The 19474-nt window shown below is 40.8% G+C and overlaps 3 protein-coding genes across 11 annotated transcripts in view; 2 read left to right on the top strand and 1 right to left on the bottom strand.

The window, feature by feature from the left end:
- sorbs1 (sorbin and SH3 domain containing 1) overlaps positions 1 to 3247 on the top strand; it is a 42434-nt gene extending 39187 nt beyond the window's left edge. For all 9 annotated transcript variants that reach the window (XM_086258460.1, XM_086258459.1, XM_086258463.1 and 6 more), the window contains one exon: positions 53 to 3247. In XM_086258460.1, coding sequence (XP_086114586.1) covers positions 53 to 120 — 68 coding nt within the window. In that variant the 3' untranslated portion in view covers positions 121 to 3247. The remainder of the gene's footprint in view (positions 1 to 52) is intronic.
- A 5318-nt stretch (positions 3248 to 8565) lies between these two features.
- pdlim1 (PDZ and LIM domain 1 (elfin)) lies at positions 8566 to 14422 on the top strand. Its single transcript, XM_086258470.1, has 7 exons — positions 8566 to 8819; positions 9836 to 9987; positions 10493 to 10577; positions 11599 to 11783; positions 12526 to 12668; positions 12811 to 12928; positions 13754 to 14422. The coding sequence occupies exons 1-7, from the start codon at positions 8727 to 8729 to the stop codon at positions 13938 to 13940; spliced, it is 963 nt and encodes a 320-aa protein (XP_086114596.1). The 5' UTR covers positions 8566 to 8726; the 3' UTR covers positions 13941 to 14422.
- A 350-nt stretch (positions 14423 to 14772) lies between these two features.
- Positions 14773 to 15411, bottom strand: neurog3 (neurogenin 3). The gene has a single exon (XM_086258474.1). The coding sequence runs from the start codon at positions 15409 to 15411 to the stop codon at positions 14773 to 14775; it is 639 nt and encodes a 212-aa protein (XP_086114600.1).
- Positions 15412 to 19474: the final 4063 nt, after the last annotated feature.

Genomic DNA, 19474 nt, shown 5'->3' on the forward strand with positions numbered 1-19474 from the left:
ATTAAATCTGAGAAAGAATCTGATCAATGTTCATCTTTCTTTTCCTCCACAGGTACATCAAAGCGGACAAAACAGTTTGGGACTTTCCCGGGGAATTACGTGAAGGAGGTGAAACTGTAAAGCTATCTAATCTGGCTGTAACACACGGTTGCCTGTCAAGCTTGGGAAGTCATAACTACCGCGCATGGCTGTTGGTTAGAATAGTCATTTAGCCGGGCGAATATTTTTATCTGGGAAAGTGATCAGATCGGCTCCAGGTATGTCAAACTGCACGAGGCGAAGACGGGGACAGCTCACTGCCCAAACACCTCCATCACATTTTACGCACGTCTCCACAGAAGTCATCGGTCTCCATACGTGGAATTTTTCTGTGAAAGCCTCCTGCAAATTAGCTTTTCGACGTACACGTAATAGCTTTTATTGTGTGTGTGTAATTTTACAGTATGCAAGAGTTTGCGTAGCACCTCAGTCTAGAGGCAGGCAGCAGAGCAGTGTATGGATAAAAGGAGTGGATCTTATTACCTGAACTGGACCTGGGGAGGCGTCAGAATGTGTTTTGATCTTTCAGGGCCAGAGGTGTTTAACACCGCTGGCAAAGTATGATGTAAATCAGGTATCGTGAATGAAATTGATTCGATTTAGCTACTTAAAGAAAACCTGTAATATGATCAGATCACTCTATGACCCTGTTAACCAGACAGTTCCCTTAAAAAAACAGCTTAAAGTCAGTGCCCTTGGTACTCTAAATACTTAAAGCCTTATGTAAAATGACCCTTTTTAAAATATTAAACTATTTTCCTCCACATTTTCTGAATCATCAGAAAAGTCAGTATTTGCCTCACAGCATTCACAACTCATTGTAGCCCAAGTGTGTTACATTGAATACAGTATTGTCTTCATTCTCTATCCAAAGGTTGCTACAGAGAAGTTATTAACAGCCGTGTGCATGAGTAGAAACTCTAAAATGTTTATGTGTGCTGCTGGCTTCTCTTTTTCTCAGTTTCCACTGCAAACACATATTACAGGACACGCAGATTTTATTGCATGTGTCATAAAAGTGAAACAAAAACTGTGTATATGCACATCCTATATTTTGTATATTTTAAAACTGTGTTTGCTGATTATTGATGCCTTTAAGGTAGCCGATGGTAGACGCCTAGCTTCAGAGCAACCACAGGACAGGCGTGGTAGCACTTAACTTCCTGTTTGGTCATTTAGGAAGATCGCTCCTAACAGTGTAATAGCACTGATGACCTAAAACTCTTTCAAGTTTTAAGTCAAAGCCAACAAGGTGTCTTAGTAAATAATCAGTGATTTTTTTTTAGAGCGTATTGAGATTTTAACTGTGCCCTTACTGACATGATTGTATATGTAAATGCGTACAGAGAACTGTATACGTACGGCTGCACATTTTCATTCATAATGACTACAGTTGTAAGGTCAGCATTAATACAGCATGCACTATAAGATCATTGAGAGACTGACAAATCACACTGGAGCATGAAACACTATCAGCCAGCCAACACCCTAATAATTGCACTTTTAACTTAAAGAAAACAGAAGTAATGACGCGGTGAACGCCGCTTTTTTGAGCCTTTAATGGCCGATAGCCGATGGAAGATTGCTTTGATCTCCGCTACCAAAGCATCAGAGCCGTCTTCCTGCAAATACGGAGCGCCCACATCTCCAGCGCCATCAGATCCGGTAACGTGTCAGAATAGATCCTACACACACAAACACACGAGCGCCCTCACATCATCAGTGTCTGCGCCGTGCAGAGCTTTCGGGTAGTGTGTCCAAAAAAACCCTTAGTGCTTGTTATGACCTGCTCGGAGCAGCAGACGGGGGTAGTTCGTTGCGCAATTGCTAAAGAAGTATTTTTATCTAATCGTACTTTATGTTGGGAAGATTGATGGTAGTGAGCAGTGGAACTCAGAGAACCGCTGTCATCACCTTCTTATCCAAAAACTCAAATTAAAGGGCCTACAGTGTAGCTGTTTATGAACACACAAAATCTGAAAGATAAGCTGAAGTATAGAAACATAAGACAGATAAGACTTATTAGATCTAGAAGCGTATGTCGACAGTGTCTTTGTTTTTTGCACCATGATGTGTTAGCTACAGTTGTGCATGTGGCCACCACGTAGGTCATATCTGAACTTTATTAATTGATGAAGTACATTCATTTAAGCCAGGTCAGTACAATCAGTGTTTCCTGTGAGATTGGGTTTTTCTTCCTGTGCAGATCACAACCGCTACTTTGCCAACATCAGCAAAGTAATGTTTTCCCAGCGAGATATCACACGGAATATATTACACTGCAGTGTGGGTTTGCCTTTTTATCACACTGTTTTTAATGTCCAGGCATTTCATTTTATCACAAAAGCGTGTTTTGTTTTTTATTTTACCTCCGCCTCTGTAACTCCAGCTCTTCATGAAAGTGTTGATTAGTCGGGAGTCTGCTGAGCTGTCGCCTTTCGAAATGAATCCTGTTGCGACGTAGAGAGGTTTGCTCCTTCTCAGACACACTGCACGATGGGCAAATAATCACTCGTTTAGTGACAAAACAATTGGCAATAGATTGTTTCTGTGATTTTTGTCCGTAAAACGTCACGGGATGTATGAATGTATGAATATATGAATGTGTTGCAGGCAGTGTAAACATGTAAAAACACAAAAAAACGTGTGAAACGTTATTGAACAGTTCGGCAAATGAAGGATTGTAAATATGTAAAATAAAAAATAGACTGCGAGCAATAGGAGCGTCAGATTGAACTCTCTGTCACTTGCAGTGGTTTATTTTGCCTGAAGGATTTTTTTGTTTTGTTTTATTGGCAAAGCACAGAGTGGAGCGTTACTGAGCACAGAAAGATTAAACATTACGCTGCCATTTGTGAGGATCATGTTGCCTTATGTTTGAAAAATTGTGCCTCATTTTCTTTTTTTTCAGTATCACTGAAATGTATCCATGACGTATTTTGTGTAACCCTGATTTTCCCCGTTTGTTCGAGTCTCTGTGACGGGAGAACATTTACTAAGAACTTGTCTGTTACTGTACAAGAACCTAAAAGTGTGACATAACGCTTCGACATGATTAACACTCATGAAAAACGGACGCACAGCCTGCAACAGGTTTGGTTTGTTTGCTTCAATTTGCAGTGCTGTTACATTGACAATATTAAAATAAAGATACTATACACTGCTGTGTTCGGTATTATGCAATATTTAATAAACCATTTAAACCATTGCATGTGTTGCCAGTTTTGTTTTTTGACAAAAATCTGAGGGGAAAAGTCCGTTTTTAGCATTGGCCAACTTGTTCCGGCTGTGTGAGCATGTGAGTTTTCATCCTGGCTCATTAGAAAGAGTGTTGGTTTAGAAAATGTAATAGACGAAAACCTGCAAAGACGAACAATGAATTCAGCACTGTATATTCAAGTGTTTAAAGTAAATTACTAACAGTATTTTAAGCACTTAAGTTGCCAAGTTAAATTGTTTTTCTGGACACAGGATCACCGGGGTCCTAAATATAGCACCAGCCACTTCACTGGGTACACCTCTTTGTCTAGTTAAAATAACTCTCTGATCAGCTGATCTCAAAAGCAGTTCAGTACATTTCGGGAAGGGGGCGTGCCAACTTGCTGAAGTTCAAACCAAGCATGAAAATGAGGAAGAAAGGTGATTTAATGACTGTGAATGTAGCATGGTCATGCCAGTCAGGCTCGTCTGAGTATTTCAGAAACTGCTGATCAGCTGGGATTTTCCAGCACAGCCATCTCTGGGTTTGCAGAGAATGATCTGAAAAAGGGAAAATCTCTGATTCAAATAATACTTTGTTACAACCAAAGGATGCAGAAGAGCATCTCTGAATGCACATATCAAACCTTGAAGCAGATGTGCTACAGCAGCGGAAGACCCCACTACTGACAGTTAAAAACAGGAAACTGAAAAACTACAGTGTACATCTTCTGATGGTTCTTTCCAGCAAGATATGCCCTGGTGTCCTAAAGCTTAAATCATTTCAAACTGGTTTCTTGAACATGTCAGTGAGTTCAATCTAATAGAGCACCTTGGGAATGTAGTGGAACGGGAGATTTGCATGATGTAAAGTGTGTGATGTTATCATGTGAGCGTGGACCAGAATCTGAAGAATGCTTCCAGCACCTTGTTGAATCTGTGCCAGATGAAGGCCAACCCAGTATCAGCAAGGTGTAACTAATGAAGTGGGTGTGGGGGTTATGTTTGGTTTGTTTGTTTGTTTTGAAAAAGCAGATCTTCAAACTTTGCCTACAAGACGGGTTCGAAGGGGAGCTGTTCACCTCTGGACTGTTGAACGTCAGCTGTGTTATCTGATGATCATTTCTGATGTAGTGCAGTGTTGTGGCTGCACTCAGGAAAGTGGGTGAATGCTGTTGGGTGAAATGAAGCAATAAATGTCAGACTCCTGTAATCACAGTGAACAAATGCTGAAAGCCGCTCAGAGTCCTGCTGACAGAACAGCCAGAAGCACTTGATCCATATCCACTTGAACTGATAACAGCGTCACTTTAAAACAGGCTCACAGACTTTTTGGCATACCTAACATTACAAAGCAAAACCCACAAGAAAGGACGTGTTTCATTCAGTTTGGCCGCCTTGCCCCCCCTTTATTTTTTTCCTCCACTTTCAGCAGAGGCCCTCTGGCAGGAATTCAGTTTTTGGGAGCGGCACATTCCACATCCTGGGATTTAGCTCTACCATAAATGGTAAGTTTGCACATAACACGGTGACGCAAGGGCAGGCCGACGTCTCTAAAACGAACTGAAGCTCTTGTGAGAGGTCCAAAACAGGAAGAGGTACCACTCTGCTCTGCTTTCAGAGAAACGTCCTTTCATTAAAAATAATGTGGTCATCGCAAAGTTGCACTTTTTTGTTGTTTAATATCAGTTTAATAATAATGAAAAATTTAATTAAAAGCAAAGAATGTTTAATTTCTTTTTTGGCCAAACTTCACAGTGTATGATGCAAAATCTTTGATATTATTTTGTGTTTTAATACTTGCCATCAATTGTGGTTCTCTTATTTGTACATCCAGGCATCAGTACCAAGAATCAGTAGTAAATTGTCACCTTAGGTGTTGTAGCTGACCAAATGCAATGATAATACTTTACAGTACTGTATTATCAACCTTCGCTGAATGGGAGGATCGGCAGTGTCCTGCAATTTCATATGATGTTATTCTGAATTACTTTGTGCATCTTCTCGGTAACACAGGAACTACAGCACTTCTGAGTTGTATCAGTATCTTCACAGTGTTACGCAATCATTCACCACGAGGATGAAAATTAAATGGTGTTTTTTTTAAAGTGAGCAATCAGGCCGATCAGTTCGTCAAGCCGCAGAGCATGAGTTGGCAAAGTGCTTCACATCTTCCTCATTATTCTGAGGAAACACTACAAGTTCCTCCAAAAAAGGTCTCAGTTATGTTCAACAACACAAAGTTCCTGCCTGAACACCTTTAGCTTCCAGCTTCTAGGTTAACGCAGCAGAATTTCATGGACACAGTGAGGCTGTGGCCTTCCAGTGGTTAAACTGCTTTGGTGTGCACAAAAGCACAGCTGTCATCATACAATGTAATGCTTTTCTAGCATTGCTGACCACTCAAAGTGTTTTAGACTTTGATTTGTTTTATTCCACACACTGTAAACACCTTATCGAGCCCTCACCAATAGCCCGGTTAGAATCATCAGTTAACATGCATGTCTTTGGACAGGGGAGGAAGCAAGAGCACCAGAGAAATTAAACGAAAGGCCCTAAAAGGCCAGCTGAATTTAAAGGAGTTCCTGGAGATCAAGCAATCTCCGTTGGAAAGAAGCTGCTGTCCGTGGGGTCTCTTCAGAAGTAATCGTTCTGATGTGATGATAACAAACGGGTCACCATAGCCACTGCAGTGGAACTGCTTAATATAAAAATTAATTTCTTCTCCTTACTGCTAGTAAAGGAAGATTAGACCACTGTGATTTAAGTTAGTGTTTTCTTTCAATAAGGAAATTGTATGGTACTGATATTTAGAGATGTGATTTATTCATGAACTGTATTTGGATAGTCATCAATTAACATTTTCCGCTGGGATAGACTCCCGATTTGGATGAGCCGAAGATTATGGGTGGATGTATGTGCCGATAAAGAACAATAAATAAAAAAAACAGAGAGATTAATCACATTTATTTATGTACATCAACAACAAAAAATGTAATTCAAGGCACAACGAGCATTAAAAAATGCAAGTTATAGGATAAAGATCTTTGAAGTATTCACCCGTCTGCCTACACATGCATATGAATTTGAGTGGCAACCCACTCTTAATTCATAGGGTTTAAATATGATGTCAGCCCACCCTTCACATTATAATAGCTTCAGCTCTTCTGGGAAGTCTTTCCTCAAGTTTTACACGTTTATGGGAATTTCTGACCATCATTCCAGATGCACATTTGTGAATTCAGACACTAGCGTTAAACGAAAAGGCCACAGTCTCTGCTCTAATTCATCCCAAAGGTGGTTTTTTTTGGATTGAGGTCAGGACTCTGTGCAGGCAAATTACACTATGCACAGTGCAGTCAGACAAATACCGTTCTCCTGGAAACTGCCATACCCAGACTTGTCCATTGGATTGCCAGATGGAGAAGTGTGATTTGTCACTCCAGAAAACATGTTTCCACTGGTCAGTGAAGGCGTGCTTTACAACCACCGCATCCAACTCTTTGCATTGCACTTGGTGGATGTACCTGCTCGGCTATGGAAACCCATTTCTGGTGAACTTGGCCCATTTGTCAACCAATCAGCATTTGACTGAAGAGCAGCATCATCCATGACAAGCAATGTGTAGTTGGGATATTACAGGGGAACGTGTTTACACTGGCACGTTTGCCCCTCTGTAGACTCTATATGCTTCATTTACGTTACCACGGTTGTGTCCATACACATCTGCCTGGCCTGTTCAGTACCGTCCTTTCCTCTTCCTCTGTAGCATTGGAAGGATGCAGTCACTGAATTGGGACCAAGCTATAGCATGCTTCAGTGCTTCACATTGGCACTCTTAAAAAAATAAACAAACTCCAACACAAGTAAAAATTCCAAAAGGGCTAAGCTGTGCAGACATCCACGTGCCTGCTTGTTTTTGCGACCACGTGGACTTGTCTGCAGAGACTTCAAAGAAGGGTAACAGGATTTACTAGTCTGCAGGAGGTGTTTCCAGCTGCCCGTGTCTCAGTATAATCAAGGCTTAAAGTGACAAGATAAAAACATAATTAACAAGAATTAATAACAACTACAGATGTAATCAAATTAGTGACTTCTTATAGTATTTTTTTCTTCTAAATGTTTTCTTTGCCATCATTTTTCTTCTGCATTTATGAAGAATTGACCCTTCTAATCCTCATCCTCTGCTTGTGTTTTGGATCCATCATGCTCGACAAATGTGGGCGCTTATAAGTGTGCAGGGTGTGCTTCAGAGTGACTCAAGCAAAGTGTTGAAGCCCAGTCAGGATGTGATTCATCCATCACATATGGTGGTTCACCTTCAAGCAGACATGCTGACTTTAGCAGTCCTTACAGAAACACATCCAAAACGAAACAACTTACTCCCAGTCCAGCGCAAATTCAGTCTTCACATGCTTCTTTTAACCTTAGCAGCAATACTAAAGACACCCTTGCACATTCAACACCAGACCAGTACCAGGAAAAGTTTGATTTTAATAATCACAACAATGTAAAGTGACTTGGTTGAGCTTTAACTGCTCCAGGCAGAATTACAGGCTCAAACATGCATTCTCTTTATCACACCAGCATTACTAATGCGGCCATTAGCAGTGCAAAGATTGTGAATCCTGAAATCACTTACACGTCATGCTCAAGTCTAACCATGTCTGTGTAGATTCTCAGTCATCCAGGTCATGTTGGTCTTGAGAGCTTGTCTTTTTTTAAGTTTTTGAAGACGTTTCGGCCCTCATACAAGACATTTCTTCTGTTCTAAAAACAAAAGGTGGAGTTTCCCAAGCATTTAACCCATAAAGGCAGCGTCCTCTTTGGAGGTGGTCCTGAAGGACCCATATTGATCGTGTGAGTTGTGTGGAGAAAGGCGTGGGTCATTGCCATCACTGGGGGTTGAAACCAGGTTTACCTTGAAAATATTATGTTAATCTTAAACGACTTCATGGTTAAATAAAATAAAGATTAAACAAACAAATAAATAAGGGTGAAACAACTGTGAGAGCTTGCCCCACCCTATCGAGGTCACCTAGGGCAAGGTGTGAGTTGAAGCCCTGGGAAGGGACCCTGATAACTAGTGTCATAAGCCACACAACAGTATTTTCATTGCTTCAGATTTTCTTAATAAGATAAACACGTGACGAAGAAAATGATGGCCACTACTCAGTCGCTGTGTCCAAGGGGCTTACTCACCCAGTATGGTGGCTTAATCCCACAATTCTGCACGTCAGTGGCGTGTGCGCGAGTGATCCATCTTCTTCATACACGATCTTCGGTCTCACTTATCAGGGAGGAAACTTCAAAATCTATTCGTCCAACTGTAATCCGAGGGTCCTCCCCCTCCACTAATGCGGTGGAGTTGCAGTCAGCCTCAAACTTTTGACCATTGATTACTCCACGTCATATTGCAGTAGGAAGTGAAGCAGAGGTCTGAGGCAGCTCCTTTACTACCGTCGGCTCTGTTTCAAAACTTTCACACCATGCCTCTCCGTGTGGCGTTGCAGGGTCCCGGCCCCTGGGGGTTCAGGCTGGTTGGAGGAAAGGACTTCGAGCAGCCACTGGCTATTTCCCGGGTAAGTTCGTTTTACTGTTAGTTTCTCCCCCGCATTTCAGTGTAACCGCACCTGGACTCTCACCTCTCATTGTTTCCCCGCGACTTTACTGAAGGCTGGTTGACGATTAACGGTTAGCTTGTGTTAACCGGAGGGCTAACGAACGGCTAAACTAGCGTTAGCTTTCTCAGTTTATTGTAATTAAAAGTTAGCGGCAATTTTTGCTAGTGCTACCTCAAGGAGCAAACGCGGTGGTCCGTGGACCCCACTTAATATTTAAAAACATACATTTTTATGTAAGGTAAAATATATTTTTGGTGAATTTCTGATGAATTGTGATTTTTATGTATCTTTTTCAGTCTTTAACTGAGAGTTAAAGCTACTTTAAAACAGTAGTTTTATAATAGCCGAACCAGAAATGCACTAATCCCAAACAATGGTTTTCATATTTGGTCTCTTACAGAATTTACTTAAGATTTAAAGCGTGATTTTTAAAAGTTTCAACTCCATGCTTTGACATCACTGAGTGACCATGGACCCATCGGAGCCTCTTTGTCATGCGCTGACAGCTGACACACCTCACTGGTGTTCATTAGCGCTAAGATTTTATTAAGCTTCATACAGGGTGCTGCTCTGGTGGCAGTAATGAACCGGATTATAGCTAGCAAAGCACTCCTCTGAGCCTACACCGCATTTTTCCCCTCTTGTGAAGGTTATTACTGTGGTCAGGCCACCCCACCCATGGAAAAGTGATTAGGAATTCCTGGTCCCTCTCCCTGCTTTAGGCCTTTATCTCAGATAGAGAATCTGGGCTCCAGGAAGCTTTTATCCTGACTCTGCAAGTGCCTTCGCTTCTGTTTACTGTTAACAAAGACAGCTGCTTAAAGGTTCTTGAAGGTCAGGTTTAAAACAATGGCATTCTCCTCTTTTGACTTGGAAGCCTTTAGGCTGTAATTAGAAGGTGCGTTTTCCATATATTTGTAATTATGGTGCACAAGTGGCTTCTAATTTTATAATTTCTATGTCCTGTGTTGTAGGTCAACCCCGGGAGTAAAGCAGCCCAAGCAAATCTATGCATCGGGGATATAATTCTTTCCATCGATGGAGAACCAACAGAGAACATGACTCACTTGGAGGCGCAGAACAAGATAAAGGGCTGCATAGAGGAAATGGTGCTCTCCATAGACAGGTAAGCTGTGTCTAAATGTGCCATTCTCATCTGCATAGCCATAGGCTCAGAGAAAAAGAGTGAGTAATGTGAGACGGCTCAGCTGCAATCCAGGTGTTCAGCGAGTGACATCATGTTTATTCAGTGATTTTTAAACAGCAGTTCTGTTTGTTTTACTGGTTTTTACCATGTTGCAATCCCGCATCGCTCTGTTGTGTCGTCTTGTAAATTACTCATGACTGATGACTTTTGAGGAGTCGTATCAAAAGGGCTTTGAAAGACGGTTGGAACCACATGTTTGCTCCCATTAAGCGATGTCATATTGAATGCATGAAAGGACGGGCTTAACTGCAAGATAAACAAGAACATGAGCATGCCTGCAAGGGCTCTGTTGCATTCAAAGACACAGCCCTAATATTGCGTTCACGTGCTGATACACAGGAACACGCGGGCGATCCTGGCATTTTATGTTACTGAATCCTCAGATCATCTTTCAAGCCTTGTTTTGCCTTCCTGTCTTCCTCAGGTCAGAAACAAAACTGTGGTCGCCGCTGTCATCTGAAGAGGGGAAGACGCATCCCTACAAGATGAATCTTGCGTCAGAACCACGGGTGTGTGTCAGCATCAAAGCTGTATGAACTTTAACAAAGTGACTCCTCCAGCTTTGTCATTTAGAGTGAAATCGAGTAGCCGTTCAGTTTCTGGAAGCCAGAGTGCTGCCCTCCCCATGTCTGCAAAGGCTTGGGGATTTTTTTTTTTTTTTTTTTAATTTATATCCTACTACTGTTCATGATGAAGTCATTGTTTACTTACCAACAGGAGGTTTCCTAGGAGACAGTAGTTTATCAGCCAAGCCCTGACGCAAGCCTCAGTTCCTGCCCGCTGAGTGGAAAGTTGAGGCCAAAGTATGAATTCATGTAGGAAACGGTGTCTCAGGCCCTGTGTGTGTGTGTGTGTGTGTGTGTGTTTCACAAGTCACAAAACTAGAGTTTTGTTTTTTTTGTTTCTCCCACACACATATTAACACATATTTCAAGCACTTCTCTAGAATCTGTTGCTTCACTCTTTTGTTTTATGTAAGTATTGTCAGCTCCTTTGCGCAAGTCATCTTGCTCGCAGAGACTCGGGGAGATTTTGCACTTTTAGAAGCTTGAAGCATGAGCTATATTTGGAGGCATTTCCGTGTTCCCACTGTAAAGCATGAGCTAGATTTGGTGGTATTTGTATGCCCACTGTGATGGCATGCCAGTGTCATGACGCATCTGTCGTTAAAGTTAGCCACGTAGGTATAATTAAGGCAGAGTCCACAGTCATTATCCTGCTAAATTATGTGTGACTTTGTATCAGACTGGAAGCTGCTTTAAAAAGACAGAACCGCTCAAAGTTTCCAAGTCTGTTTTCAAGAAAAATGTTATTGAAAGTGAAGCTTAAAACACAATAGGCCAGTCACTTTCAAACCTTAAGCAATATTTCTAACCCACTTAGCAAACACTGCATGTTTGTACATGCGCAATTAAGAAAAAAAAACTTTTATAGCTCATCAGGTGTGCACTGAGAGTATTGCTTGTTTCAATTACGCTTGGATTTCATAAATATTGCACTCTCCTAACTTTTGCAGCTTGGTTTTTGCAGGAGGTGAAACACATAGGCTCGACCCACAACAGGAGCGCCCTGCCTTTCACTGGTTTCGGCTCCAAAGTGGTGACTAACCAGTACAATAATCCATCTGGGCTGTACTCTTCAGAGAATATCAAGGACTTCAACTCAGCTGTGGATGAAGTCAAGACCATTACTACGGCTAATGACCCCCCCAACAAGTAAGATGGGCTTAAGTGATGGCAATCAATCAGTATTGAAAATGTGAGGATGAGTGAGTTTAGCTGGGCTCTGCTTGGGTCACAGAGTAAATAATCGTTGTGGGCAGTAGACTCAGTAAATTGTGGCTCAAATTCAGAATGTTTCCATTTAATTGAAAAATGAATTTGTATGCATCTTCCTTTTTGATTTGCTTGGTTGTTTGGATACTCTGTGAAAGACTTTTATAGATCATTCTGCAAGCTTAGCTTTTCATTAAGTTGTTTTCCAAATACTCATTTTGAATTGGGGAAACTGGAACTGCGTTTGTTTTAGAGGATTACTTCAATACTGACATACACAAAACCTCTTAAACACTCTGTGATTTATTTGAATCCTTTCTGGAGGAGAAGTACATGTGCACACTGTTTGGCTCTAACTGCTAACTGCAAGATTTACAGTAGCGGGCCAGCTCCCGAAAGGCTGCTGTGCTTCAACAAATCATTAAAGTGTGAATATTGCTTCCAAGCAGATGGAGCCAGTATTTACTAATCCAGTGACTTAAGAAAATGATGTCACTTAAGTCTATGTTTAAAACAAGTAAAACACAAGAGAAGGTTCATTCATTGGCGTTTTTTTTTCGTGCTGAATCAGCACTGATCTCCTAGGCTTTTACTGCCAGTCTGATTATGTATCAAAATGCTGTTGCTGAATATGATTTTTTTTTTTTTTTTCCTTGCTGAAACGTGCCCAATTTCTTTCTAGTGCTCCATCAGAGCCATCAGGTAAGCGACCGCCCATAGTCGCAGATTCCGAAGTCTACAAGATGCTGCAGGAGAATCAGGAGTCTGACGAGCCTCCTCGACAGTCTGCTTCATTCAAGGTGCTTCAGGAGATTCTTGAGACAGGTACTGATACCATGCTTTTTCCATATACTTTAAGGGGCAATGTAGGATTTTTATATTGTATTTTTAAACAATTTTAGCTTTTTGGTAGACTGTTGTCTTTTAGTTCCAATCAAGATTTTCAGTCTATTCTTGGTGTTTGTAGGCGACTTGGATAAACCATCAGGCTTCAGGAGTGTGAAAGCGCCCACAACAAAGGTTGGAGCATCAGTGGGGAACACAGAGAAGTTACCCATGTGTGACAAATGTGGATCTGGGATTGTGTAAGTATTTTATGGTCAAGCTTGAACTCTGTAGGCCTCTAGATTGTGTTCATCTGAATCTAGCAGCACTTGGGAGAAATACTGTCTCCACCTTGTGGGCAAATGAAGTAACAACAACACACTTGTTTCCTAATTCCTGCTGCTGGAAGATATTTTAATTTTGCTTTTTATATTTTTAGAAAAGTCCATAAATGTTTTATTTTCCTTTCTTTAAGAGTATCCTTGAAAATCCTTACTTCATACAGATGTTTAGCACACTGTCCCATCAGAAGATCTAAGTTTAGAAACTTCTACTTAAATCTGCCATGCCGAGGGTTTAGTATGGGGTTTACCAGGAACGGGTCTGCCCACGGGTTCACCAATGCTGGCTTATAATATGCGTCTTTTTTAGCAATAGATTAATTGCTTTTGTTTCTTACCATTATTTTCAACGTGGTTGTGGATGTTAAAGCCAGATTATAAAATCCTAGTGTACAGAATACGACACCGAATCTTTTCTCCCACAGGGTCATTTCAGTCCTTTCCTTTTTGAGATACTGTACGAGAGTATCACTTCATTTTCTGACATTTTCATGTCTGTGCTGTTTTGGGAAGTGGGAACATGGAACGTGCCTGTAATGGCAAGCAAAACATTATAAATCAGGCCTAATTTCTGACTCAGACGTTTCCTGATGTTCATCTTTCTCCAAAACACCTTTGAGATCTAAAAGTAAATGTGTGTTTAGGTTTTCTAACTTGATCAGCTTAGATCAGAAAATGCTCTTTCCTATAGACAGCGACCCTCACTGCCATTCTCACTTATTTTTGTTTTTATTTACACTTCAGAGGGATGGTTGTGAAGCTGAGGGACAAGTTCCGTCATCCCGAGTGCTACACCTGCACAGACTGCAACGTCAACCTAAAACAGAAGGGACATTTCTTTGTGGAGAACCAGATTTACTGTGAGACGCACGCCCGCGAGCGAGTGACTCCACCCGAGGGCTACGACGTGGTTACGGTCTTTCCCAAGTAGTTCCCCTCACTGAGCTCGGCCTCGGACTGCACGCCACCATAGGACACCAAGACATAAACCGAGACTTACAATATTTAGCTAATGCTACTCGTAAGACTATGAACTGGTCTCCTTTCACACTATACTTCAGTACTGTCACTGGTAGGCAGGACAGTAAGGAACTACGTGTTTGAAAATGTTGATTTGCACAAAAACTTTGGCCTATAAGAAAAACCAGTGAATACTGTAAGATGGCATTTCTTTTTTTTCGTATCATTTAAAATAATTTGAATGACAGCCACTATGTTTTGATACTGTTTGTACATTTCAGCGTCTTTTGAATCATGGAAGCAAAAGAAAGCCAGAATATTCCCATCCCTGTTAAAGGAAAAACATGTTTTCTACAGTTTTTATTGAATAAATAAACATTGTTTTATACAGCAAAATACATTTGAATATAATTGCCGAATAAATATTTTTTAGCTTGAACAAATTCTCTCATGTCGTCCTGGTTTATTAACTGTCCCTTGTGCTCTTTTTCTTTACTTTTAGTGACACTGATTGTAGGGTTGCAAATATTAGGGGTGCCACATGATCATTAAATTGCTTTCAAACACAAAGAATGATTTGAATGACAGTTGTGGCTTCAGAAAGTCTTTTTTCCCCCCTTTTTTTTAAAAAAAATAAAATAAAAAAAAAAATAAAAAAAACTTTAGTTGCTTTTTAAGAATAAACACTGAACATGGGTAACTAATGTCTTTGGACCTGGTCTTAAGCGTAACCTCGCTAAAGCGGATGGGGAACTGCTGCTTGCACCCAAATGTCTTTATGTGAGATGGAGCGGTATAGAGAGTCAAAAGTGCCACATACTCGTCAGGTCATTGTCAGCACACAGGGACTTGAAACAAAAGGTAACGGGGATGGCGCTGGATTCTTCTCCTGGGAAGATTCTGCAGCTCATCTCATTAACAGCGGTGAGAGAGCTTCTGTGGCTAAAGTCAGCATTGGTCCCATAACCACATTCTGAAGGTGATGCTGAGTCCCGTTCGGCAGATAAAACGCTTGCCGGGCTGCTCAGATCTGATGCCAGATAGTCCTGAGTGTGTGCGTGCTGGTCTGCCATCCGGAGAGTCTCGGTCAGAGCCCAGATGTAGTTGCGGGCAAATCGCAGAGTCTCGATCTTTGTTAGTTTCGCGTCTTCTGGCAAAGCCGGCAGGATGCTCCTCAGCGCGTCCAGGGCGGAGTTCAGATTATGCATGCGGTGGCGCTCTCTATCGTTCGCCTTCATCCTTCGCCTGCCCCGCTGCCCGGACTGCTCACATCTGTGTTTGGGGTTTTTCACTGAGGACACGTCTCGGGTAACAGTCGCTGGTTTTCGCGGGAGCTGTCCTCGTGAGTCTCCTGAAGTGTCACCGGCTTCGTTCACTCGGTTGCGCAGTGTTGGAGAAAACCCGCGCAGGGCGTCGGGGACGCAGATTACTTTAGGATACATCCTGTGGCGACGAAGAAGATGAAAATAATCAAAAGTGATGCCAATGAGACAGCTTGGCTATAAAGAGAAAAAGAAACTCCAAATGATGCCCTGAGATGTGCCACAAACCCTGGAAATCACGTTTCCCATTTTTTCTACGAGACTGAAACGTGTATCTACACCCCGAGTTCGTTAAATGTTTTAACTGATTAAAAATAACAACGCAACTGCACCAGTAACTAGAAATGAAATATCTGAAAAACATTAAAGGACATATTTTAAAAATAAATAAATAAACTTCTGAGTGTAGTCGCACTTACTTTTGCAGGCCTGCTCCTGACAGGCGAAGCTGGGATAAAGACGTAGTCCGCTCTTGTAGCTGGAGGCAGCAGACAGTGTATATGTGCAGGTGACAGTGAGGGATGGATGCGCATCTCTTGTCACTTTATATGGCCTTTATCTTATCTGTTTTTTGCACCGTGGACGCCTGAATCAACAGCGCTCGTCGAGTGGCCAATCAGCTTCCAGGCAGCGAGTCCTTCACCCTCTCCCTCATCCTTCAGTGTGCTTGCATTTCTTTGTGTATTCATTGTAATAGTTAATTAAATACATGTGGATGGCAAAGTGCCACGGATGTATGTCAGGCTAATAATACTCCTATTTTATGGACTAGGGTCATGTTTTTTTTCTTGGAGAAGGTAAACATTACGAGCCGATTTCCATAAGTTTGTCTGGGGGCAACAAACATGCAGCGTTCAGGATTGTGGTGGTCCTAAACTACCACTCTGGGAATCTTAATATATCTGTTTATTGCTTGTATTTATCATTATGCCAGCTATTCACTAATTTCCCTGTTTTGCTGGTCAAATGCTGGAGGTCCTGGTAGGAAAAGAAAACCAAACCATTTTGTGAGCTTTGCTTTGACCTCGGTTTAGTGAGGTCATGCGCTTGTTTCTGTCTAGTGAGATGCTGGTCTAGCAAAAAAAAAAAAAAAGCTTGACACGAGACACAATATGGATCTTGTATATATGATGTGATACTCGATTACAGATTACCTTTAATTCCCATTAAAGCTTTCAAGGCTAGCTGTCTTCATCTTTATTGTTATAGTAAATCATAATGTGTTTATGAAAAGACTTTCGCAATGGTTGAAAAGTAAGCAACGTTTAGTTTTATGCGCAAAAGGTGGAACCGTATTCAATATTTGTATTGTGTTTAATTAAATATCACTGTACACAAAGTTTTATTTTGGAAATATTATCCGATCTCTATCCATAAGAGGTACTTGTAATGCCACATTTTACGCACTCAAAACATCGGCACATGCCCTGCAGAGCACATTATTGCCAGACTGGCTTCTAAAATCAGCTCCATGTGCACCAGAGTACGCTAAAAACCGAGATGAAGAAGAAAATGCAAAAGTTCTCTGCAGTTATTATTTTATTATTGTTTATTGTTAAAGATTGAGAGACTCTTTGCGATTCTGCGCACATCACACTACCTGGTAAGGCGGACGTTAAAAGAACTTTAAGCTCCTACAAGTTGGTCCTTACTTATTGCTTCGATGAGTCTTTTTTAAAGATTATTTTACCTCTTTGTTAGCTCAGAAAACCTTACCTATATTAAACAAGTGTTGTTTTTAAATGGCATATATTTGGATAAACATTTGCTTCTTGCGTTAGAGCGCAAAGCTCCGGTATTTGGATAAGACAATTACGCATGGAGCAAACTAAAAAAGGAGAGGTGGGAAGGTGAAATCCGCTGTGTAAATCGATGATACAAAGGGTCTTTTTGTGTTTCGCAACAATAAAAGCTCGTTTTCTTCTATAATGTGAGCCTGTGTCTGTGCGCTATGACATCTCCAAAAACTTGTCCAAGATCGCCACAATTCAGTGACGCGTTGCTATTTTCTAATAAAACTTTATTTTAACACATTAAAGATTAGAAAAAAGAGTCAACAGTGTGCAGATACGTTCTAGCCTGGGTAAGGGAGGAAAGGGAAGCGTGGCGGGGCTCAAGCATGATTTACAATTGCCAACAAAGGATCACAAAAAGCTCTCCTTAACTTTCTGTCTAAATATGTGTTTTGGGAACAATCTGATAACCATATGCTTTCAATAAACTGGACAAATATACTAGGGCGATAGGAGATGGTGCCTTGCTGTTATAAAAGGCCCGAAAAGTCTAAAGTAAACTGAATATTACCACTTTACAAATATTCATTGATGCCAAATCCATATTAGGATATCGTGGACAGGTGTGGGTTGAAGTTGTCAGTCTCTCTCCTTGATTTTTTATCAGTGTGCTGTAGTGTCCTGCTTGTTATGCAAAGTATAGGCAAACATAAGCGGCCAGTTGCTGTGGTAATGGTAGATATCGGAGCAGACTTGGTACGAAAAGTGATTTAACAATATTTAACAATAAACTAAGCAAGCTACCGAGCAGGTGATACCTGCCTGATGCTCCTGATTAATACTTCCTCTGCTACTTCACTTTACAGTCTCCTTTGCTTATTTATTAAACGAAATCTATTTATTATTATTTTAGCAAACAGAGGTACCAGGTGGGGCTTTATTTTCGTCTTCGGCTTTTTGTCTGAAGGACGTTTTGAGGGGGACAATCAAAGTCCAACAACTCGCTGACCAGATTGTTGTCATCCCAAACTAGCAGCGAAGCCATTCAATGTGCCCCCCTCCTCTTGTTCTTTCTAGCAAAGAGCTGCCGGGAGAGAAAAAAAGGAAAAGGAAACTTCTTCAAGAAAGGAAAAACATCTTAAAAACATTTAATTGCAACCCGGATGCCATATGTACACCTCTTGTGAGACCCCTCAACAATATGACTGCCTTTTAGAAAGTATGGAGTGCGCCTTTGGAGACGTGTGCGCTTTTGGAGAAGTGCGCGCGTCGTGACCAGCATGACCCCGAACACACTTTACACAAGAAGTAATTCACTTTTAATGTGCTTTGGAGTTTCCTTTCACAGGCAAGGCATTGTACCTCTCACCCCAGCTTTTGAAGACAGTGTACACCAATTATAGCGGAATAGGTGTCCTTTGGAGACAGTTTGTCTTTTTGTAAAGATTGGAGATTTTAAACACAAATAGGACGGTGGCTGCAAGTCGCCCCCTTTCACCCTCTAAACTACTACATAATGTTTTTTTCTTTGTTTCTGATAGCTTATTTGCGAAACCTCGTGTTCATTAGCGGCTCTTTGTAGATAAAAAAGAGCAAATGTTGAATTTTCAGCGAAGGGATGGTAGCTTCAAGGGACATGTGACATTAAGGTTTTAATCAGTTATAAATGTTTGATTTAGACAGTAAAGATAACCTATTTATAAAAAGTTATTTCTGTTGGCGTTTTTAATTTATGAAGACTATTTTAGTCTTCTACAGAACACGTAAAGAAATATGGTGGATTTGCGCTTACCTGTCTGTCTGCTGGCAGGAACGTACCTGAATAAATCAAAAATATGATTTTATTTGCAGCGTTGTATATTAAGTAAGACAATAAAGAAATTATTTAATAAACTTGTAATTCAACAAACATATGTACTAATCGCCCAATTTCGTTCGCAACTCTAGTGAATCACAATGAACAGTTAACAAAAAAAGAAAGAAAAAAAAGTCAGTTCAGCTGAGTTGTTTGATGAAAGTACACAATCTAAAGGGTGAAAGCTTCCATATCAAAATCCCAAACAATTGTAATTAGCCTAAAAGCACAATTCTGGAGAAGTTTTCAAACCTGTCATATTTCAGGTTTAATTTGGGTTATTCGTATACATCATAGTATATATGATATATACACATAGTAAGATGCATGTAAAAATTGACCCTGGCCAAGACTTTGTTCATAACAAGTGCCTATATTCAATTTTGAACAATAGATCTATTTAGAATATAAAAATTCCCATCGAACAGCAATAAATATATGATTGTTCCTTAATGAGTGTTTCAGAAAGCAGGGGGAATCTATTTTACTGGTATTACAGCACTCATTTTTAGAGGAAAAACATCTATTACCAGTAATATCATATCTTCTTTTACTTAAGAAATGAAAAAAGAACAGTCATAATAACTCAAATATG

Source organism: Aulonocara sp. 'chitande type north' Nkhata Bay, linkage group LG13 (assembly GCF_057382095.1).
Source record: "Aulonocara sp. 'chitande type north' Nkhata Bay isolate Kocher_YH1m ecotype deep benthic linkage group LG13, A_spYH_male_GT1.1, whole genome shotgun sequence".
In the NCBI taxonomy this organism is placed as follows: domain Eukaryota; kingdom Metazoa; phylum Chordata; class Actinopteri; order Cichliformes; family Cichlidae; genus Aulonocara; species Aulonocara sp. 'chitande type north' Nkhata Bay.

Excerpts from the sequence above, each read along its gene's own strand:
- neurog3 (XM_086258474.1), bottom strand. The coding sequence starts at position 15,411 with ATGTATCCTAAAGTAATCTGCGTCCCCGACGCCCTGCGCGGGTTTTCT.
- pdlim1 (XM_086258470.1), top strand. The coding sequence starts at position 8,727 with ATGCCTCTCCGTGTGGCGTTGCAGGGTCCCGGCCCCTGGGGGTTCAGG. Across the intron at positions 9,988-10,492 it reads ATGGTGCTCTCCATAGACAG|GTCAGAAACAAAACTGTGGT; the intron begins GTAAGCTGTGTC and ends TGTCTTCCTCAG. Across the intron at positions 11,784-12,525 it reads GCTAATGACCCCCCCAACAA|TGCTCCATCAGAGCCATCAG; the intron begins GTAAGATGGGCT and ends ATTTCTTTCTAG.